This window comes from Didymella exigua (assembly GCF_010094145.1).
Source record: "Didymella exigua CBS 183.55 unplaced genomic scaffold M421scaffold_7, whole genome shotgun sequence".
NCBI lineage: Eukaryota > Fungi > Ascomycota > Dothideomycetes > Pleosporales > Didymellaceae > Didymella > Didymella exigua.
Window position 1 is genome coordinate 1,045,514 of NW_022984781.1, and position 20,194 is coordinate 1,065,707.

At 53.0% G+C, this 20,194-nt stretch overlaps 11 protein-coding genes across 11 annotated transcripts; 7 read left to right on the plus strand and 4 right to left on the minus strand.

Moving 5' to 3' along the window:
* Positions 1 to 223: 223 nt before the first annotated feature.
* On the minus strand, positions 224 to 1,760 carry M421DRAFT_57409 (Arp2/3 complex subunit; the record flags this gene model as incomplete). Its single annotated transcript, XM_033595495.1, has 5 exons — positions 224 to 1,126; positions 1,177 to 1,263; positions 1,314 to 1,588; positions 1,643 to 1,665; positions 1,726 to 1,760. 5 exons carry the CDS (start codon positions 1,758 to 1,760, stop codon positions 224 to 226), a joined length of 1,323 nt encoding a protein of 440 aa, XP_033451286.1.
* A 1,021-nt stretch (positions 1,761 to 2,781) lies between these two features.
* Positions 2,782 to 4,569, plus strand: M421DRAFT_57413 (N-terminal nucleophile aminohydrolase; the record flags this gene model as incomplete). Its single annotated transcript, XM_033595498.1, has 2 exons — positions 2,782 to 2,965; positions 3,011 to 4,569. 2 exons carry the CDS (start codon positions 2,782 to 2,784, stop codon positions 4,567 to 4,569), a joined length of 1,743 nt encoding a protein of 580 aa, XP_033451287.1.
* Positions 4,570 to 5,011: 442 nt separating this feature from the next.
* On the plus strand, positions 5,012 to 6,361 carry M421DRAFT_418521 (NAD(P)-binding protein). Its single transcript, XM_033591814.1, has one exon. It carries the CDS (start codon positions 5,183 to 5,185, stop codon positions 5,921 to 5,923), a length of 741 nt encoding a protein of 246 aa, XP_033451288.1. The 5' UTR covers positions 5,012 to 5,182; the 3' UTR covers positions 5,924 to 6,361.
* On the minus strand, positions 6,063 to 7,120 carry M421DRAFT_3294 (CORD and CS domain-containing protein; the record flags this gene model as incomplete). Its single annotated transcript, XM_033589371.1, has 3 exons — positions 6,063 to 6,375; positions 6,427 to 6,955; positions 7,015 to 7,120. 3 exons carry the CDS (start codon positions 7,118 to 7,120, stop codon positions 6,063 to 6,065), a joined length of 948 nt encoding a protein of 315 aa, XP_033451289.1.
* Positions 7,121 to 7,375: 255 nt separating this feature from the next.
* Positions 7,376 to 7,736, plus strand: M421DRAFT_57448 (uncharacterized protein; the record flags this gene model as incomplete). The annotated part of the gene is made up of 2 exons (XM_033595499.1): positions 7,376 to 7,570; positions 7,623 to 7,736. 2 exons carry the CDS (start codon positions 7,376 to 7,378, stop codon positions 7,734 to 7,736), a joined length of 309 nt encoding a protein of 102 aa, XP_033451290.1.
* A 366-nt stretch (positions 7,737 to 8,102) lies between these two features.
* M421DRAFT_99597 (2-dehydro-3-deoxyglucarate aldolase) lies at positions 8,103 to 9,165 on the plus strand (the record flags this gene model as incomplete). The annotated part of the gene is made up of 4 exons (XM_033598772.1): positions 8,103 to 8,177; positions 8,231 to 8,318; positions 8,368 to 8,460; positions 8,594 to 9,165. 4 exons carry the CDS (start codon positions 8,103 to 8,105, stop codon positions 9,163 to 9,165), a joined length of 828 nt encoding a protein of 275 aa, XP_033451291.1.
* An 86-nt stretch (positions 9,166 to 9,251) lies between these two features.
* M421DRAFT_364883 (uncharacterized protein) lies at positions 9,252 to 10,302 on the plus strand. The gene is made up of 2 exons (XM_033589710.1): positions 9,252 to 10,076; positions 10,135 to 10,302. Exon 1 carries the CDS (start codon positions 9,362 to 9,364, stop codon positions 10,058 to 10,060), a length of 699 nt encoding a protein of 232 aa, XP_033451292.1. The 5' UTR covers positions 9,252 to 9,361; the 3' UTR covers positions 10,061 to 10,076; positions 10,135 to 10,302.
* Positions 10,303 to 12,752: 2,450 nt separating this feature from the next.
* M421DRAFT_418526 (uncharacterized protein) lies at positions 12,753 to 13,760 on the plus strand. Its single transcript, XM_033591815.1, has 2 exons — positions 12,753 to 12,901; positions 12,954 to 13,760. Exons 1-2 carry the CDS (start codon positions 12,842 to 12,844, stop codon positions 13,428 to 13,430), a joined length of 537 nt encoding a protein of 178 aa, XP_033451293.1. The 5' UTR covers positions 12,753 to 12,841; the 3' UTR covers positions 13,431 to 13,760.
* A 69-nt stretch (positions 13,761 to 13,829) lies between these two features.
* M421DRAFT_418527 (uncharacterized protein) lies at positions 13,830 to 15,041 on the plus strand. The gene is made up of 2 exons (XM_033591816.1): positions 13,830 to 13,990; positions 14,075 to 15,041. The coding sequence occupies exons 1-2, from the start codon at positions 13,863 to 13,865 to the stop codon at positions 14,883 to 14,885; spliced, it is 939 nt and encodes a 312-aa protein (XP_033451294.1). The 5' UTR covers positions 13,830 to 13,862; the 3' UTR covers positions 14,886 to 15,041.
* A 35-nt stretch (positions 15,042 to 15,076) lies between these two features.
* On the minus strand, positions 15,077 to 16,405 carry M421DRAFT_3298 (uncharacterized protein; the record flags this gene model as incomplete). The annotated part of the gene is made up of 2 exons (XM_033589372.1): positions 15,077 to 15,866; positions 15,918 to 16,405. The coding sequence occupies 2 exons, from the start codon at positions 16,403 to 16,405 to the stop codon at positions 15,077 to 15,079; spliced, it is 1,278 nt and encodes a 425-aa protein (XP_033451295.1).
* Positions 16,406 to 18,631: 2,226 nt separating this feature from the next.
* Positions 18,632 to 19,964, minus strand: M421DRAFT_418529 (NAD(P)-binding protein). Its single transcript, XM_033591817.1, has 2 exons — positions 19,616 to 19,964; positions 18,632 to 19,568 (listed from the first exon to the last, which is right to left on the minus strand). Exons 1-2 carry the CDS (start codon positions 19,835 to 19,837, stop codon positions 18,771 to 18,773), a joined length of 1,020 nt encoding a protein of 339 aa, XP_033451296.1. The 5' UTR covers positions 19,838 to 19,964; the 3' UTR covers positions 18,632 to 18,770.
* Positions 19,965 to 20,194: the final 230 nt, after the last annotated feature.

Consider the following 20,194-nt stretch of genomic DNA (forward strand, 5'->3'; position numbering starts at 1 on the left):
TGACTAAGTCGCTCATGCATGGTTGGCGTTCGTATTGCTTCATTTGGAAAGCTGCTTTGGTAGCAGAATACTACAATCCACCTCGGCAATTGCGATATTACTCAAAGGTGGCGTTCGTCGCTCAGCGTGTGCATGGGTGATCATGTGGCTTGATGTTCTTAAGTTTTCGCAAGGTTCAGAATCACGCTCAAAGCCCTTCTGCTCCGTCCGCCCATCTCCACGTCTAAGTGCTGCCCGGCCCACCCAGCAGCGCGAATCGTCGAACAATGCTGGGGCCAATCTCGTCGTACTCTGCCTTGGTGTGGCAGTAACTCCTGAACTCAGGTGTCTGACCAAGCAAAGATCCACCAAACCATGGGCCGTGTCTTTGCCTCTTGTGTGTAATGACCTGTACTTCCAGACCACCACTCTTCACGCCTCCGCTGCGTGCCTCCGAGGCCTTGATACGAGCATCGACCAAATGTCTAATGTCACGCTGCAGACGACGGCCAAAGTCCTTGTAAAGTGTCGAACCACCGGACAGGACAATGTTCTTGTACAGTCCTCTTCGTACATCGATGGGCGAGGTTTGGATAACGTTGTCGACAATCGTGGGAAGAGGGGTGAGGAAATCGGACGAGTAAATCTCGGGGTTGAAGAAGATCTCGGGCGCAAGGAAGCGTTCGTAGCCGACGTCGACGGTGGTAGTCTTACCGTTCGCGTACGTGACAGTGTGCTGCTTGAACCTGTCGTCCGACTCGCGATCGTAGCGCGCGAACTCCTTGACAATATCCGGGCAGACGTAACAGTACTCTTCCTTGATGCGCTCAGCGGTCGCAAGAGACGAGTCCGACTCGCCACGCTCTCTGAGCAGCGACTGGACGAACTGCGTAATGTCGCGACCAGCAATTGGGACACTCTTGATCGAAGAACCAATGACGTAGCCTTCTGCGACGGGGATAACGTGGGTGACACCGGCACCAGAGTCAATGACGGTACCAGTCAACGATCGGTCCTGTACCTTGGAGCTGGTCCAGGATGCAGCGAGGGCGAGGACAGCCTGCACGGCGATGTACAGACCAGCGACGTTGAACGACTCGAACATGATTTCGGCAGTGGCTTCACGATTCTCCGGGGGATTCAGCGGCTGTCTTCTATTAGTCTGGCGTTCTGTGTTTCGGGTAGAGCGCTTCTTACGGGCTCGGTCAGGAGGAAGTGGTGATCCTCGGGCTCGACCCTCAGGTACTTGAATATCGAGTTGGACCAGAAGCGCTCCATAAGATCCTAGGACCCGTCAGTACACCAAGCTTCCCCATTCTCATATCTAAGCGTACCCAGTTGTCAATCTGACCGTGTCTGATGGGGTAGTTGATACCGTAGCCGGAGCCTCCTGCGGCCAAGAGAGCTTCGTCACCAATGTAGAAGTCCAGGTCCTCAGTACCGCGCTTCCCTGAAAGATGGCCGCTGGGACCAGCACCGCCAGTCAGGAAGGAAGGCTTGTTTGCGACCGCAGGGCGACCAGAGCCGGAACTGCCGCCGCCGCTAGTTGGGCCTCGAGTGGCTATGGCGGTGGGGAAGACGAAGGAGGGGGAGTCGTTGCCGGCGAAACCTGGGGTATGACGTTACTATGAGTGGTGTTATATTGCGGTGAGATGTCTCATACCGAGCTTCGAGTATCCCGTACCGCTGCAGGCGTCCGTCAGTACTCAATCGCAATGCAAGGCCCACAGGCAGCTGGGAGCTTACTTGTCCATGACAACGGCGGGGGTTTGAGACGCCATCTTTGCGGGAGTGTGCAGGACGCTCTCACACTGGAACTGTCGAGAGGGGGTCTGCTGGCAAGGATTCGTATACGCAAAGAAGGTGGTGATGTCTGGGTGGTGTTCGCCAGCAGCGAGTAGTGGGACCGCCGTCAGTGGAATGGCTGGGTTGGCTCAGGCACGCGCCAAGGGCGGGGCGGAGCGGACAGCAGATGTGGGGGGAGCTGCTCACGTCCTCAAGCGCGAGTTGGACTTGCTCGTTCCTTCCTCCATCAAGTCCCGCCAATATGCCAATGTTATGGTTTGGTCCATTGCCACACCGCAGAGTTTACAGCATGGCATGAGCAGCTCGAAAGGAAGGAGCCGCCGTTCGCACTGTCAACGCGGCCTTGCCATTGATTTCTCCTACTGACTACCAGCTCTCTCACCAAGCACATCCGCTCACTACCACGCCGCTGCAGCAAGTGGATTCTCTCCAACAGTGCGAACGACTTTCATTCTTTATATCTCTTCTCTTTTTCTCTGCTCAGTCACTCACCTACAGACCTTCTCAACTCCGCCCTATCTTCAATCTATTGAGCACCTGACTACTGTTCTCACGATAGCAACAAATTACCAACTTAGTCGCGCATCCTCAGAAGTTTGCGCCAAAGCCCTCGCAAACCCAAGCCTAGCTTGCAGTCGGTGTTCAGAGTCAACACGCCGCCACACGATCGTGCGAAGCTCCACAGCTCCTCCGTGAGCCTGGGTTCGCGATTCCGCAATTTTCGCCGACACTTTTCCAAGTCCAAGGACATGTCGGCGTCCACCCGCTACTATGATGGTGCCTACCCTGTCGACCAACTCGTTCGAAAAGCAACGCGTAGCCCGCCGCCGGCCGACGAGGTATGCGTCATCATCGTCCATGCAGGCGCTGGGTACCACAGTCACCAAAACGAGAGGATACATCTTGAAGCATGCAATGAGTACGTTCTTCTTAAATGTCTTACACGCGACTACATGGGGTAGCGTACTGACAGTCTGCAGCGCCGCTGCCATTGGCATGTGCATCATGAAGAACGGCGGCTCCTCCATAGACGCCGTGGAAGCAGCAATCAAGTTGCTTGAGGACCGAGAGATCACCAACGCAGGCTTCGGCAGCAACCTCGCCATGGACGGAGTTGTAGAGTGCGATGCGTCAGTCGTAGATCATTTTGGACGCAGTGGCGCTGTGGGCGCTGTTGCTCGTATGTGCCACTTAACCACTTCTGCGTCTATACTGACCTGTCCAGAAATCAAAAACCCAATTTCACTAGCACGCATGGTCTATGAGCATACTAGCAAGCCACTGACCCTTCGACGCGTTCCACCGAATCTTCTGTGCGCCCAGGGAGCGACTGAGTTTGCGGCGGAGCTAGGTATACCGATCCTTCCTCATGAGATGCTCGTCTCCGCGGCCGCAAAAGAACGCTGGCTTCGCTGGAGATCGGATCTCAAGAATGCTGAGAAGAAGGCGAAGAAAGCTGGTCAGCACCCAACTTGCTACAGATTGCGAGCCGATGTTGCTCCCGAAGACGAGATCGAGCACAGCCAACTCCGTCAAAGGCACATGAACGCGATGCTCCGAGAAGACCCTTCTCTGCTACAATCGCCCTCCCCAGAACCGTACGAGGAATCGCTGTATTACTCGACCGAGAATGCGTCAAGCACCCTTTCTGAGCCAACAGCACAGTCTGGACTCTCTTCTGGTTCATGGCTCAGCGATGATCGTATACCGAGCCCTGTTACGGCTGCCCCGTCACCTTTCGCCAGTGACCTTGGCCCACCATCGATTGCGGAGTCCTCGAGAAGCGCTTTTATCAACAGCACCCAAAAAGTGCCCACCCTTGGCCAATTTAGAGCAAACAGAGCAACCACGTCCGAGCAGATCGTCGAGGACGACGAGATGGAAGATGTGCCTCGTCTGGTAACGAACGGCTCTACAACACACAAGACCTGGGGCGACGGTTCAGCTGAGGAGTCGGATTCTACTAGCATGGCAACAGTCAGTGCACCCAAACCGATGGCTCCGCCACCACCCAGCGTGAGCGACGAACTCGTGCCCGAAATTCCGCTGGACGAAGATCTATCGGCACGCATCAAAAATACATTGGAGCATTTTCAACAGGACAATTCCTTCAGTTCAGTTCCAGATGGGCCGGGGCGAAGGCCAGAAGACTCTCTTCCGCCATCTGAAGACAAGCCGGACCACATCACCGATACTGTTGGAGCCATTGCCATCGATAGCTGGGGCCGCATCGCCTGTGGTGCGTCTTCTGGTGGTATCGGCATGAAGTACCGCGGTCGTGTAGGACCTGCCGCTCTTGTAGGTGTTGGCGCTGCCGTCGTTCCTCTCGATCCTGACGACAGCGAACAAGCCTCGGTCGCGACTGTGACCAGCGGCACGGGCGAGCACATGGCAACAACTATGGCAGCGACTACATGTGCAGAGCGACTCTACCAGAGCGTGAAGAAAGAGAAGGGTGGTGAGTACGCGGAGGTGACCGAGGACGAAGCTCTCAGATCCATGATCGAGAACGAGTTCATGGGCCATGCTAGCGTAAAGCACAGCAACTCTGCTGGAGCCATCGGCATCCTGGGCGTGAAGAAGACAAGGAATGGCATCATGCTCTTCTACGGCCACAACACCGACTCTTTCGCTTTGGCCTCCATGTCGTCCGATGACGATGTGCCGAGATGCACTATGTCTCGTGGCAATGGCAACGGACAGATCGCTCAGGGTGGCCGCGTCATGTCGTACAAGACCCACAAGAGGGCAAAGGTCGTCCCACGGCAGCGTCAAGTAGGGTAGCCCGCCGTCCATCTCCAGTCCTCCGGGGCGTTCGATCTTCGTAACGGCTTCGCCCCTCTGCTTTCTCCTGCTATTTCCACAACTCCCGGCTTCGATGTCCGCATATCAACTTTCAACATGATCCTTGAGCGTTCCAGTTCTATACCCCTATGCACAGTGGTACTGGTTTTGTCTTCGCGCCTCGGTTTCAACGCAAGGCCTTACCGCAGACGACCAATCTACCAATGACGAGCTCCGTGGTGATTTCTGCGGAACAAATGCGTTTAGACTTCTCCAATAACGATAGATATCCTATTGGCCTTCACACTGTTCTTCGTGATGCATATTGTATTGCGTGAGGTTGACTAATCATCAATTGCGTCACTCGGCTCTAGCGGTAGTCTACTCCGCGTATGCACATCTCGTGTGTGAAGGCGAGCTTCCGCTCCCGTGTACAACTCCGGCAATTAGTAAAACAAGTATCGAGTTACAAATCACTCACACAAATCCCACCAGGTGTTCTCGATTAACCACTACCACGACTCCAACAACAAATACCTCCAGACTTGGCCGTATAGCCGACCACCTTACTACCACAACTTCAACTCCTAACATCGACACAGATAGCACAAACATGGCATCCGAACTCATCGCCATCGTCGCCGGCGTCGGCCCAGGGACCGGAGCGTCAGTGGCCCGTAGATTCGCAAAGACATACCCTGTCGTGCTGCTTGCACGAAAGCGAGAGAACTTCGAGTCCCTCGCCGATGAAATCAATATGAGCGGCGGCAAAGCTATCGGCATCTCAACCGACGTATCGTCGAAAGATAGTCTTGCCAACGCATTGAGTGCCATCAAGAAAGAATTCGGGGACAGCGTCTGCGCCGCAGCAGCAATCTTCAACGCCTCAGGCGGCTTCCTCCGCAAACCGTTTCTCGAAATCGATCCCAGCGTGTTCGAACAATCTCTCAACGTGTCCGCCTTGGGCGGCATCCTGTTCAGTCAGACCTTTCTCCCTCTCCTCTTGAAAGGCAAGGAGCAAGGTGAACACCCTCCGACGCTGATCTTCACGGGTGCCACGGCGAGCGTAAAGAGCAGTGCGCAGATGGCCAGTTTCTCGACGGGGAAGTGGGCGCTACGAGCGCTGAGTCAGAGTCTGGCCAAGGAGTTTGGGCCCCAGGGTGTGCATGTCGCTCATGCCATTATTGATGGTGTGATTGATATCCCGCGCACGAAGGAGTGGTTGAAGGGTCTCGGGCCCGAGGCCAAGTTGAGCTCTGATGGCATTGCGAACGACTATTGGTACCTGCATACCCAGCCGACGACGAACTTCACGTGGGAGCTGGATACTAGGCCTGCGGTTGAGAAGTGGTAGATGGCATGTATCATGTCCACCTGCGAGATGGGTCAAGGTGGAATGAATGCCAGCCAGTGGATGAATTAGCGTCGTTCGCTACTTGAATTGATCTTTTGTCTAACTTCGTAATTCGTCTCATCATTTGATCCTGCCTATCCTATGCCATTCCCGCCCTGCCGACCTGGATCAACTCGCCAGTCAGTTTTTCGTCGCTGCGCAGTACCGGCCAGCTTGTTCCATCTGCCTTGGCCAGGGTCATCTCCAGCTTGGTGCCAAGAATCCTAAACTTGCTCTCTTCTGGCTTGATGCCGGCGAACAGCGGGAAGCCGGTGTTGTAGCGTTTGCTGTCAGAGGTTCGAAGGTCGAGGTTGACGTGGTCGGGCTGGAAGTCGACGATGGCGTTGGACTTGTCGATCTTCTTGAGGTAGAGTGATGCTGTGACGGTCGCTGCGGTCTGGTAGAAGTCGTGTCTGCGCAATGTCAGTTTCAGATTCTAATTGTGATTGGGCGTATTGACTTACCGCACAGTGTCGACCTTCTCCTCCTCGCCCTCTTTTTTTGCCTTCCCCACAAACAGATGTCTGTCTTTTGTCTTGCAACCCTCCATCGTCATGAACTGGTCAAATTCGAGCACTCTCCGCTTACAGCAGCTGTACCCTTTGCTTCCTTCGTGGAAGATGGGTACACCAGGGTGGTGCACGCACTTCTCGCCCTCTCTGCTTCCGCCTTTGAATGTCTCTCCACAACCCTTTCTCCTGCAAGTCATGCCCTCCTTCAGTGGTGCGTTTGGGTCGTCATCTTCGGACTCTGGCGCAGGAGCCGGTGTTGTTGCGCGCGGTGTAGCTTGGGCGGCGGGAAGACGAGGCGCGGGTGCTGGAAGAGACTCCTGCAGCGATCCAAGGTTGACAGAAGTACCATTGGGCACGTCAGGCGTTTTGATCTTCTCGGGCGCGGGTGTGTCGTCCACGTCCGAGTGCTTCCCTTTCGTGCAAGGCTCGATCGCGAGGAACTCGTCGAAGGTCAAAACGCGGGGTTTGCAGCATTTCCAACCTAGAAAAGCACATCAGCCGAGGGCATTTGAGTGACAGCTTTAGATCCATGGGTCGCACCTTTCTGCCCCTCGTGGAAGACAGGCGGGCCAGGGTGGTACACGCATTCCTCCTCTTCATTCTCGTATGTCTTGCCGCAGCCTTTGTGAACGCACTTTTTCGCCATGTTGAGGGAGTGTAATAGGAAGTTTAAGGAGTGCTTTAGCGGGTGCTTCCGTGGCAGCGTGCGTTCATGTGTTCTCCAGGTTTATGCTCTGACGCGGAATATTCTGGAAGCAGCAAACCCGCCGTCATCGTTGGCAATCGATAAGGAACCTTGAGCTTTGGCGGTGAAGCTGCACAGCTTTCCGCTTTCGTCCCATATATCCAATCGCCTGAGCCTCGGAACGACTATTCTCACTGCTTGCCGCACAATCGAGCCATGTTTCGTGCTACGTCTCGTCTGCTCGAGTGCCAAGTCACCTTCTTCACTCGAAGCACCTGTGGCCTGTGTGACACTGCAAAAGCTGTGGTGCAGAACGTAAACAAGACAAGACCCCTGCAGTATCAGGAGATCAATGTCATGGAACCGGGTCAGGAGAAATGGAAAGAAGTATATGAGTTTGACACTCCGGTGGTAAGTTATCTTTCAAGTACTTTCACTGCCGAGTGCCTAAGTGGTCTTCTAGGTCCACATCGACAAAGCCAGTGCGTCTGAGACGACAACCTCCTCACTGAAGCTCATGCATCGCTTCAAGGAAGAAGAAGTAACAAAGTTGATGGACGAGGCAGAACGATCGTAGTTGCAGGGATTGGACACCCCAAGCCACTTGCATGCTCATTCGCGAGGTGATCAATTGGAGACAGAATATTAATCGATCTTCACAACGATCTTGACAACAGCGATTCAAGGAGTTTTGTCGTACACATTGGTTAGCATGAGGTCTTCGACAAGCCCTGCGCCCTGTAAGGACCTCAGAGTGTTGCAATCCACTAGTGTGTGTGCGATGTGGGGTAGGCTCTAGCAAGAGGGGTGGCTTTCTCTCCGAAGCATGACGAAGGCTTGTTCTTTCAGAAAGACGCTCTTCTTGCGACCGATTGCCAGCGTACTTACTCGCACCTCCAAACATACAAATTCGAGCCTGCGCCCATTCGTAACCTTCAGAACAATGAACACACTCCAGGAACGAAGCACCATCTACAAGGCCTTCAAGGAAGGAGGACCGGCCCTTGGAGGGTGGCAGGTAAGAGCAGTCACTTCGTCGTTCATGTTGTCTGTCTAATCTTGCGTCGATAGATGCTGCCAGGAACAAATCACTCCCGTGCAATCGCCCGTTCAGGTGTCGATTGGGTTTGTGTTGACTGCGAACATGGCAATATCGATGGTATGTATGCTCCAGCAGGAGGTATGATCAGCAAACTGATAGCAAGAAGATGGAGAGATGCATGAAGCCGTCATCGCCATAGCCCGCGAAGGCGTCAGCCCCATCGTTCGTGTACCTGCCAATGAGGCTTGGATGGTCAAGCGTAAGTACAGCATCACCGCTATATAAGGAAACACCTTTAAGACGTCACTTTTTCTCCAGGTACCGCAGGGTCAGAGTACCGTCCTTGGTCTTACGTTGTACAAACTTCGTACATCTGGCGCTGACGCTTACAGGCGCTTTGGATGCTGGCGCCCACGGCATCATTGTTCCATTAATCTACACCGTAGACGACGCCGAACGACTTGTATCCTCAGCGAAGTTCCCACCCGAAGGCAACCGGGGGTTCGGATCGCCCTTTTCGCCTCATGCTTTCAACGGCGAGGCGCTCACCGACTACCTCCAGAACGCGAACTCCTCACTTCAGACAATCATTCAAATTGAAACCAAGTCAGCACTTGAGTCTGCCAGGGAGATCGCTGCGATCCCTGGCGTCGACTGCCTTCTGATTGGGCCTTTCGACTTAGGCAACAACATTGGCCGACCGATCCTGGGCGAGATGCACCAGGAACTGAAGGATGCCATCGAGAGTATCAAAGATGCAGCGCATGCAGAAGGCAAGAAGGTGGGCATCTACTGCACGGACGGTCAGCAGGCCCAAGGTTACGTACAGAGGGGCTTCGACTGTATCAGCGTATGCACTGACTTCCCGGCTATCACTGCGGCGTTCGCAGGTGCAGTCAAAACGGCAAAAAGTGCGCCATCTGGAGAAGACGCAGGGCATGTGACGGGTTATGATGGACGGTAGGGTAGAAGATGTGCATTACCGAAGTGCGTCCGTCATACGTTGTACGGCATTCTATATCACAAGCTTATGCCTTCCATTCCATACGTCACGTTTGACTTCATTCCTTCAATTCAGCTACCCACTCGTTGTGACTGAAAATGTGGCAGACGTCCCCTCAGAATTCTGAATCTCCTGCTTCCTTTCCCCGTGGATAACCATGAAGCTCTCGCTTACTCTACTCGGTCTTTGCACGAGTTCGCATGCCTTGCATAACAGACGGTCAACTCGCACTACCGATTCACAGCAGCTCAGACGCACAGTACGAGATACGGTCTCCGATAGCCTCATCGAAGCATCTTCTACAGATAGTCCATACCCAACGAAGCCGAAGAAACCATTACCGTGGTGGAAACTACCCAACACCGAGAACGGAGAGATGAATGCGATTTCATGGACGCAGTATTACCCTTTGAACAACGATGGCGAGAGTCATAGTGAGGAGATAGGTACAGGCGTATCTGTAGGTAATAACGTGTGCCCTATCAACCAATGCCAGAGCAGTGGAGTGTTGGGTCAATTTTATTGCGGACAGAACGCGCGATGCCTTCAGAACTACTGTCAATGCAACCTTGGATGGAAGCCAGCCAACAACGTGCCGGTGTCTCGAGGTTGGACTGGACTTGAAGCGCTAACGGTGTGGGTGGAGGACTACAGCTCAGGATGTACGGAGCGTTGCAATAGTCTGTCCTGCTCGGAGGTTCCGCAGGTGAAGGGCTGTTTCGATCAGCATGTAAGGCACACCTACAACGATGAAGGAAGTGGCCAGGCTCAGGGAGGTCTGGAGGGTCTGGCAACCGATGTTCTGCATCTAGGAGCCATCAAAGCCCCTGGAGCAGATGGTGGTATCGGCCGGTAAGCCATGTGTATGGTTGGTATGTACAACCTGATATTACCATTCGATACTGGTCGTTTGCTGACAGCACATAATAGCTTTTCCAATACCATCGTGACTTGGCAGTACAATTCTGCTTCAACGAGCTCCAGGGTGACGCAAACACATTCACCAAGGCCTTTCTCTACCAGAACTACGGCTACCCGTCCCCTTCAAGTCAACCTCCCAGCTCGGCCTACTGCTGCTCCTGCCGACCCAGTTCAGCCTCCACCTCTTAGAACTACTCGTCTTGCCACCGTAACCGCGAACGAAAAGCGTGCACGCCTTCACAACCTCTTCAACACTTGGGTCCCTCGCGCTAAAGAGTTCTATCAAAGCTACGATACCCTCGACTTGACCGCGGAGGATCTCAGAGTCATCCGAGACAAGATTGTGGGCTACTGCATTAAGTTAACTATGGCCGCGGAAAAGCGCACTGTGCATAGGGCAGAGTGGGAGACTGCTCCAGCGCACCTGCCGCCGCAGTACCAAGCACGGGGTGGCCTTATGGGCGGTAATGATGAGGATCCGCTGGGGCTTGGACTCCCGAGGGCTGTGGCGGAGGGTAGGCGCACTAGAAGTGTGCAGAACTTGCTGGACTAGGGCGAGGGCGTGAGCGACTAGGCGTGGTGTGGTGTAAACTAGCATCGGGAGGTCGCAGGTAGAACTCCCTCAAGGTGAGAGTTCAATCTATGAACAAGAATTTACAATGTAGCGGTCGATGAAACGTAACATTGAGTGGTTTTTTATTCTATCTCAGTTTCATGAACCTCGATCTTCATTTGATTATTAGAAATGCGCCGGTTATTCCATGAACTTCCTTGCGGACACCTTGTGGAACGGAAGATTCCCGTCGCATGTATTAAGCCCTTGGCCCCTGGCAACCTGAAGTCGGCCCACAGGACCATGCAAATAACGAAGACCTCGGAGTATCCACGACAGACAAGTACCAAATAAAATCCATGCGAAATGTGCCCATGGTGAAACAAGTTTTTGAATGAAAGCCCCAAGCAACATGAAGCTCCTGGTCCTCCATCAATATCCCATCACCACCAGAGCATGCCTTTACACGCCTATTTAATCCGTCTCTTTGGGACAATCGCAGTGTCCAGACGTCCAGGGCTGACGACACTCTCCTCTAGCCATACCTGGATCCTGCTGGCTACGACCTTAATCTGGACGCAGATCCAAGACACGGCTTAGTATGCGACTGGGCTGATGCAAAGATTAGTCGTAAGTAGTCTGGCTTTAGCTATTCCTTACATCATGTTTTGTCGTGCCTGTTCCTAAATATTCGAATGTTAGCTGTCTTCAGATGACTTTGCTGCTGCACGCAGCTGTAACGTATTAATTTGAATCGCGCTTGCTCCGCAGTAAAAATATCTTGTCTTCTTGAAGATGGCAACGAGACAAAGGTGTCACGCGTCGACATCAGATGATTGCTCTGACAATGGGTCGCATTTTCTTTCGTCGACATTGATGGAAGCCGCGTGTTCCTGTGGGCAATTCAGCAGATCACTCGCAGTTGTTACGAGCGATCAGCAATTGATACTGCAATTCAGACTGGATGGCTGTCAAACTCTCCTATGCGGATTGACGTTGTTCACGGGCGCCTGCAATTCCTGAAGGAGGCTCAAAGCAACGCCTTGCCATTGGCCCTCTCGAAAGGGGGATTAGCGTCAAGGAATCTCACATCTCGCAACAACCGTGTAGGTACTCCCAGCTTTTAAGAGCCAGCATTGCATTGCTGAGAAAGGAGTCCTCGGCAAGGATTGCGATCTCCCGAGGACACAGCCTAGCATCATCTGATGTCGGCAGCACTTTCCCGCTCCGGAATCCACTTCGCCACGGTCCAAACGGTAGACCCACCTTCATCAACACAGCTCACGTTCACGAATCTTCGAGACACTGCCAGTCAAAAACTTATTTTTAGTGTCGCTGGCCGCAGGATGTATTAGCCACGTCAGTGTTCTGACAGCAGCGAAACATCCGCTCTTCATGGGGAACTGAGAATTGCAGGCCGTTCATATCAATTGTGCGGAAATGAGCCTGGGGAAGAGAAATTGCACGGCGGGTGATGAATCGCTCCCGGAGCTCCAGACGAGAAGGGCAAGCCCGAGAGAGACCTAGGTTAACGATTGTGACATCAAAAGACATGCCCACGTCTCCGTGTCTCCATAGGAACATGCTGCAGTGGCCGATGCGTGTGGAACCACCGAGAGGCAGAACACCTGCTGGGCCTGAAACCGAATGGCTGGTGGCGAGCAACCTGCACCCGCTATCGACTCGATGCCGTCTCACGAGCGCTCATCCGACTTTTAGAAACTCAATGGTGTGCCGCCTCGCGCGCTTGGTCCTCACCATCGCCTCAGTCCATCCAAATCTTAGCGGACACGAGCGCTATTCAACAAGAAAATTCGCGTGAGCAAACGTCTGGCCCACGAATGGAAGGGATGCGCGACGCACGGATATGTGGGTGGCTGCTATTCTCGGTGGGCGGGCCGCTAAGCAGGGATGACAGACATCTGGAGGCTAGCGCAGTCGATAATGGTTGCCCGTGGCGCTGCCAGCCAGGGGTTTGTTATTCCGAGCTGGGCTTGAGGGCGACGCGTCGCTTTATAAAATGGAGCGCTCCTGCTGAGAGCTGCCCTGTTCACTCATCCATCACTTACTACCACTACAGCCTTGAGACCTTTGCCGTCTACTCCTATCGTTAATTCGACATCATTCGTTAATTTTAAACTTCAACAACACAACAACATCAAAATGCGTACCGCCTTCGCTGTCACTGCTTTCATCGCTGCGGCTTTTGCTCAAGCTGACTCTGTATGTTTTCCACATTTTGGTCGATCGGTCCACAATACTAATAACGTCTCAGTCCTCGGTCGACCCATTCCCCCAGACCAGCTACCTCGCACAGACCAACTCTCTTGGTGTTGTGACTGGCATGCCCGCTGCTGCCACCTCCATCCCTACTCAGCCAGCTGCTGTCACCTCGCAGCCTGCTGCTGATACCAGCGTTGGCCTTGCTGCTTCCATTCCCGCTGTGGCCCCTGGCATCTACACCGTCCCCGTTAATGGCCTTGGTAACTCCACCCGCTTGGTCACTGTCTCTGCCAACAACTCCACCACCGTCATCCTGGGCGCAACTGCCACTGGCTCGGCGGCCTCCAACAGTGCCAGCGCCACTGGCTCCGCCGCCTCCGGTTCCAGTCACGCCTCTGCCAGCCGCGCCTCCGGTTCCTCCACTGCTTCCGGTACTGGTGCTCAGAGCTCTGCTGGCGCCGCTGCCAACCTCAAGGTTGCTGCTGGCTCCATGGTCGGTTTCGCTGCCTTCATTGCCGCTTTCTTTTAAGCGTGTCGTAGCATCAAGCCTTTGATGTCGTTCGTGAGAAACATGGCACATTGCATCGTGCACCCGCTTCGCGCATGTCGCGTAGCGCAGGATTCTTTGGTTGTTATTTCGAATAGGCTGTCAGTTGACGCCTCACTGTCCTTGAGATACCTGGTGTTGCATTGTAAGGCAATCGGCGCCGGGCAGCACCATTGCCAGGAATTGAATTCCGTTTTGGATCGGAAGTAATAGTAATCGCTCATCGCATTGACGATGGAGCGTTAGGAGATTTCAGTACGATACAAAATGTAGCATCGTCGCAAGACTGAATGAAAGACAATTGATCGCCCCTGACTCGTTCTCCACTCCCGCCATGCAGCTGTTGTGTCGTGCGTGAACACCCCGCCAAACACCATAACCAAACAATCCCCAGCCTCCCCCCCCCGGCGCAACATGACACAATACCCCAAACGTATCCCTTCGATCCCATACGCGGATTCGTCAAAACCCCTTCAAACCCTCGACATATGGCTTCCCCGGCCTCTCGAGCGATCTGACCCCAAGTACACCACATGGATCGTGTAAGCACTCACTCCGATTTCGGCTCGCCACCAGCGTTCCACTGTCGATCTCGACACAACCACATCGCATGCTAACAAACCCAGCTATGTCCACGGCGGCGCCTGGCGTGACCCAACGCAAGACTCGCGCTGCATTGAGCCCACCCTTGCCCACCTGCTCAAGTCCTACTCCCCCACCATCGACAAACTTGCAGGCATAGCATCACTCAACTACCGCCTCTCGCCCTACCCTGCGCATCCTACTTCGCCCAGCACGCCCTCCGATGCCTCGCGCAACGTAGTGCATCCCGAGCATGTGCAAGACGTCGCTGCCGCACTGCGGTTTTTGAGGGAGTATGGAATGCAGCGCTGGGTAGGCGTGGGACATAGCTGCGGCGCGACGCTGTTGCTGCAGTATGTGTCTGGGACTGGCCTCTCTGCATCATCTGACCAAGAAGGAGGTGGACCAGAAGGACTGGTATTGTTGTGTGGCATTTACAACATCCCGCTGCTTCTGCAGAACCACAACCCACCCACCTGTCCCGAGAACATTAGTAGGATCTACTACAACTTCATCACTGGGGCATTCGGCAACGACCCGTCTGCCTACCGTGGTGTGAGTCCTGTGGCGGGCCAGTATGGTACACGGCGCTGGAAAGAGGGCAAATTGATGATACTGGCGCATAGCTATGAGGACGAGTTGATTGAGCGGCAGCAAAGGGATGTCATGTGCGTAGCGCTTGATCGCGAGGAGTGGGGGATCGTGATGGAGGATGGGGACGGGGAGGCAGAGATCGGGGAGGGGAGTAGGGTACTGGAGGTCAGGGACTTGAAAGGTGGACACGATTGGATTTGGGAGGATGGCGAACAGATTGCGAAGCTGCTTGCTGATGTTGTGGGAAGGTTGGTGAGGTGAGTAGATGCTTCCAGAGGTAGTTGAGTCGATCATGACATAGTAGATAAGTTAGGTTACTCGGCAGGTGAAGGTTTGACCAGTGAACCACTGCTTCACTTATGTGATGACTTTTGCTACTGATACAGCGTGGTATAATATACAATCGATCCGTGTTTCAAGATCTTTACGCGTCTTCAGATCTTCACAATGTTCTACTTCTTCAGTCTCTGATCCATGACCTTAGTGATCTCATCCTGAACGCTGCTACCACCGTTCTCAGTCTTGCTGAGACGGCTCTCGAGCTCCTTAATCTTCTTTGAAGCCCCTGTGGAGTCCTGCGAGAAATCTGTAACCAGCTTGGCTGCTGAGCTCTTTGACGACTCGTTGACCTTTCCATAAATTGCCATCGAGCTGGCGATCATGCTGCCAATGTCGCCAACGTTGCCTGGAACAATGACGCTTGTACCCTCCTTAGCCAAGTTGCCGAAGGCATCGACATATTTCTCAGCGACTGACAGCGAGATGGCGTTCTGCGCTGCTCCCTGTCCCTGCTCAATGGCCTGGGCCACAGCATCGATGCCCTTAGCAGTAGCCTGTGCCTTCAGCATGATAGCCTCTGCCTCACCACTTGCCATGTTGATCTGCTCAGCCCTGAGCGCCTCGGAGGCGAGAATGACTGACTGTTTTCTTCCCTCGGCGATGTTGATAGCAGACTGCCTCTGGCCCTCAGACTCCAGAATCTCGGCGCGCTTGGATCGTTCGGCGGTGACTTGGCGGTGCATAGCTTCGACAACAGGCTCGGGCGCGTGGATGTCACGGATCTCGTAACGCAGGCAGGTGACGCCCCAGTCTTGGGCAGCCTCGTTGATTGCGGCGGTGATGTTGGCGTTGAGGTTGGCGCGCTCCTTCAGGACATGATCGAGCGACAGCTGACCGATCTCAGAACGCATTGTTGTTTGCGCGAGCTGGGAGATGGCGTATTCGGCATCTTCAACACCGTAGCTAATGCTCGTCAATAGACGCGCTTATCATGGAGCCATTGATGATGCTTACCTCGCCTTGTAAGCGTCGAACACCCTGGTGTACAGCACACCGTCAAGCTCCAGCGTGACATTGTCTGCTGTGATGGCACTCTGGCTAGGGATCTCAATCGCATTCTCCTTGAGGCTCTTGACATAGGCTATCCGGTCGATGAAGGGGATCAAGACAGCTAGACCAGGCTCCAGTATGCGGTTGAACTTTCCCATGCGCTCGACGATCCATGCCGTCTGCTGTGGTACGAATCGCACAACAGTATTTGTAGGTAACCGCTTGTGTGATCCAAAGTATGAGGGAGGTCCAGCCTGAGAGTTGACTTGTCCTAGGTTGAAGATGCTGGTGGGGTTCGATGAGGAGGCGGCGTTTGAGTTGAGCTGCGAGAAGTGGCGCGTGGGAGGAGCATTCAAGAGCGCAGCCAGCGGTGCTGTTCTTGGAGCCAATTGTCTTGAGCTTCGAAGTAAGCCAGAAGCCGTAGAGACTGCCAACCTGTTGCGCAACGCCATTGTTGTTGTTGAGGCGAGTGTTCATGACAGACACGCAGAGCTCTAAGAAGTTCCACGGATGTCGGCGAGTCGGCGATCTCTGTGACAGCTGCCAAAAGCGCTTTCATGACATAACCACTCCAACCTCGACCTTCGTCGATGTCTTCGCTCTTCTTGAAGCACATAGCGTGTGAATGTAGAGAATACTCTAATGTGAAAATTTGAAACATTTACGAAGGTTTCTATTTACTCGTTCGTAGATCCTGCCTAAGCGCTTCACGTCCTCCCTGCGCTGTTCCTAGACTTGCTCCCATCTAATTTTGCTCCCATCTTTGCAAGCCCAGTAAACGTTGATGTGCATGAAGCCCAACAAGCTCATAAAAGAAGGAAAGGCCTGCCTTTCTGGCAACGATCCAGACACTGTGAGCCTTACAACTCGCCATCTGACCAGAAAGGGTACCTCTTCTGATCTAGATCTTGAGATACCCTTCTCCAGCAAGAAGGGTGAGAAGCCAGTGCTTCGTCCCTTCGATGCTGATGACTACATAGTGAGGCCAGAGCAGTCATTCAGGCTCAAGCTTAAGCCCATCACGCACCGATGCATAAGCGCAGAGCTGAGCAGGCTGCAGATCTTTTATCGGTGGTCAAGGAGGTTACGATAGTAGGAAGGGGATCCTCACTCCTGGGAACACATGCATGTCTCCATCCGAGCGGTCCAAGAGCTGAATTTCACCATTCATTTCGCAGCTGCGCTAGTGCGCCACTTTTCAACCCGGGCGAGAAACTCGGCTCGAGACATTGGCGCAGTTTCTATCCTGCTTCCAGCTGACCACGACAACGGTGAAAACGCTGTTGGAAAGATCCCGAAGACTCTCACGAGGAACTCAATGCGGCACAGAAGATGACCTGGATGAGAAGGTACGATGGATAGTCGACGTGTCTGACTATAACGACAAAATAAACAATTGCATAGGAGTCTGAATGGAACGCCGAAGTGTAGTCTATTTGGCAGCTAGTAATACTCGAATGTAATGGGTTTTTATTTTTGACACTGAATTCTATCACGAGGAAGTTCGCTTGCTCTCATCTAAGGTTACCCACTTTTAAGATTGCTACTGAAGATTAACGACGGGTCTGATCATCCAGAGCTCATCGTACACCGAGTTGCGGAATTCTCAGCTTTGAAACGTGACATCTGGTGGTGGTGCTGGTAGTAGAGTGTTCGTGGTTAGACGAACCCTTGATCTTGCGCCGTTGCAACTGTAAGGGGTTTCAAGTGGGTTATACGTAGCTGTGTGCGAAAGACAGGCTGATTTTGCTTGAGCTTATCTCGAGGTGAGAGTGAAAGAGCGACCCGCCTACTCATAGGTCGGGCATAAGGAGGTACACTAAACCTATGGAATTTTTTTGACAAAGTGTAGCATAGTCAGGTAAAATTTAAAAGAGGCCATGTATTTATTGTGTACTAAGTTCGTCTTTCCCCTCCTAGATCAAATATACTGGTTTACGCGTAGGTGAAAAGCACAGACTGTGGAGGAGTGCCTGTGCCGACCTTGACGCTCAGCCTCCCATCTGTTCCGATTACCCTTCTTCCTGCTCTTATAATGTCCCTTTCTAGCAGCTGTTGACACTTTGGCCAGTAGGGAACTGCGTACATACCATCCTTGAGGGTGCACGTTGGTGATCTCAAGCTGGAAGAGTTTTGCGCCGAAATCCTTGACCAGTTCAACGGAATAGAACCATTCAGGTACAATCTCGCTGCGTGCAAAGTGTGCGCCCGTCCAATTGAATGTGAATGAGATTCGCAGGACCTTGGGCCTACTTGTTGCGTAGGCATTGTACAAACTCCTATTCGATTCGAGAAGTGACACGCAGGCGATTGAGTATTTCGAAGAGGATCGACTCACAGGTGAGAAGCCAAGTAGGTTAACCGATGGTGTACGAAGTTTCGGCAGGCTCAACGCAATTGTAGTGGATTCTCATAAGGTGTCCATACCAGCATATCTCAACAGCACCTAATGACTCCCAGAGGGCGCTGTAGATCATATTACGAAGCTCGGTAGACAGTAGGCCAAATGCTGAAGCCATGGTTGGGCAGTTTGGTGCCGCTGATGCATGAGCGCGCGAGTTTAGTGATATGTTTGTATCGGAGAGGGCACTGGCGCGTTGCGAGCTGGTTCTTGCCTTCCTTTTAGAGTCCATGTTGCTTGAGGAACTGCTCAAAGTTGATGTGCTTGTGGAGGTGGTGTGAGGTATTGATTTAAATTAATCAGAGGAAAGCGAGATACTTTAAGGAGAATGCTGCGACCCATACTAACGCGCATGTAGTGCAGATACGCAGTGAAAGAGGAAGTGATGGACCTTCACTTTCATCATCTATACAAAATTAGATCGTGCTATATGCAAGCCGTATGCGATCATCATCATTCATCTTTCTCTTCTGTGCATCTCTCTTTTGCACATACTCATTCTCAAAGGCCAGGCCAGCCCTCTTCCTCACGATACCGAAGACACTGCTGCTATCCAACGCCCGCCCCTGATTCGCACTCCATTCTTTTGCCTTGTTCGCGGCAGTCACATAAACCTCTCCAACATCCAGCTTCATACCCTTGCTCTTCGCCAAATCGACACCATGCTGCACATCCTTGATCCCAAGTTCCAGGCTACTCTGCGGTGCTTGTCCTTCGGCTGGTAAATAAGCACCACTTGTTAGCCTCTTCGACACACCATGCGCATAAGTGCCCAGATTTTGCTCAATGAGCGACTCGAGGACTGATGACGGGAGACCAGACTTCTCAGCCAGAGTGTGTGCTTCGGAGATCAGGTACATCATGCCTGCCGTCAGAATATTGCTCGTTGTCTTGAGAAGAAGTGCTTGCGCTGGATCTTCGCCAACTCGGATCACCCCTCTGGCAATGACGCCCGTTAGATACGGCTCGATTCTATTAACAGCGTCTTTGCGACCGGCAGCAGCAACGAGAAGCTGACCGGCTTGGGCGACAGGTGTAGAGCCAAAGACAGGTGCGGCGATGTAAACGGCACCGAATTGCTCGAGCCGTCTCGACACAGCTCTAGTGGTTTCCGGGTGAATAGTGGTTGTGTCTACAAAGATGGTACCAGTGAGGAGTTGACCAGCACATACTATCTGGTCGACAACCGACTTCAAGGTCTGATCATCGCTGACCTCGTAGATTATCAGTACGTAGTCCGGTAAATTGAGATGGAACTGACAGATATGAACACCACGCCACTGTTCAAGACCACTGCCAAGGGACTGCCAAAAGGCTTGCCCCCTATCTCTTTCAACTCGTCTCCTTTCGAAATCGTGCGGTTCCAATAGTGCAAGTCTGGCGATTCTGTGGCTTTGAGATGCTTTTGGACGTTGAGAGCCATGGCCAGACCCATCGAGCCGAGACCGATCCAACCTACCGAAGGGTTCGCAGGAGTCGACATTTGATTTGATGCTGAACTGTCCGTGATTTTCTGCTTTTTCCAAACGTTGATAGAAGTACAGTAGGAGCAAGATGGAAGCTGTGGATATTGATGGAAGGTAGTCAGCAATGACTCAGTCTTATTGGGCGCCATATTGCGCTAGAGAAAACAAGGCAGGTTCTGACAGCTCTTCTTGCCAATTGATAACGTGCCTGGCAAGCGAGTCGCGCAGGCAAGCGAGTCGCGCACCCTACCAACTTTCTTAACGCTCTAATTACCTTCTAATAATAATGCCACCACAAATAAGTACTCTTTTGCCTCAAAATGAAGCTGATATTCAGCTTGCTATCTCAGCTATTAATACTACCCTAATAATGC

Coding starts and splice junctions, on each gene's coding strand:
- M421DRAFT_418521 (XM_033591814.1), top strand. CDS start 5,183: ATGGCATCCGAACTCATCGCCATCGTCGCCGGCGTCGGCCCAGGGACC.
- M421DRAFT_364883 (XM_033589710.1), top strand. CDS start 9,362: ATGAAGCTCTCGCTTACTCTACTCGGTCTTTGCACGAGTTCGCATGCC.
- M421DRAFT_418526 (XM_033591815.1), top strand. CDS start 12,842: ATGCGTACCGCCTTCGCTGTCACTGCTTTCATCGCTGCGGCTTTTGCT. Junction 12,902..12,953: donor CTTTTGCTCAAGCTGACTCT/GTATGTTTTCCA, acceptor ATAACGTCTCAG/TCCTCGGTCGACCCATTCCC.
- M421DRAFT_418527 (XM_033591816.1), top strand. CDS start 13,863: ATGACACAATACCCCAAACGTATCCCTTCGATCCCATACGCGGATTCG. Junction 13,991..14,074: donor AAGTACACCACATGGATCGT/GTAAGCACTCAC, acceptor TAACAAACCCAG/CTATGTCCACGGCGGCGCCT.
- M421DRAFT_418529 (XM_033591817.1), bottom strand. CDS start 19,837: ATGTCGACTCCTGCGAACCCTTCGGTAGGTTGGATCGGTCTCGGCTCG. Junction 19,569..19,615: donor GTGGCGTGGTGTTCATATCT/GTCAGTTCCATC, acceptor ATAATCTACGAG/GTCAGCGATGATCAGACCTT.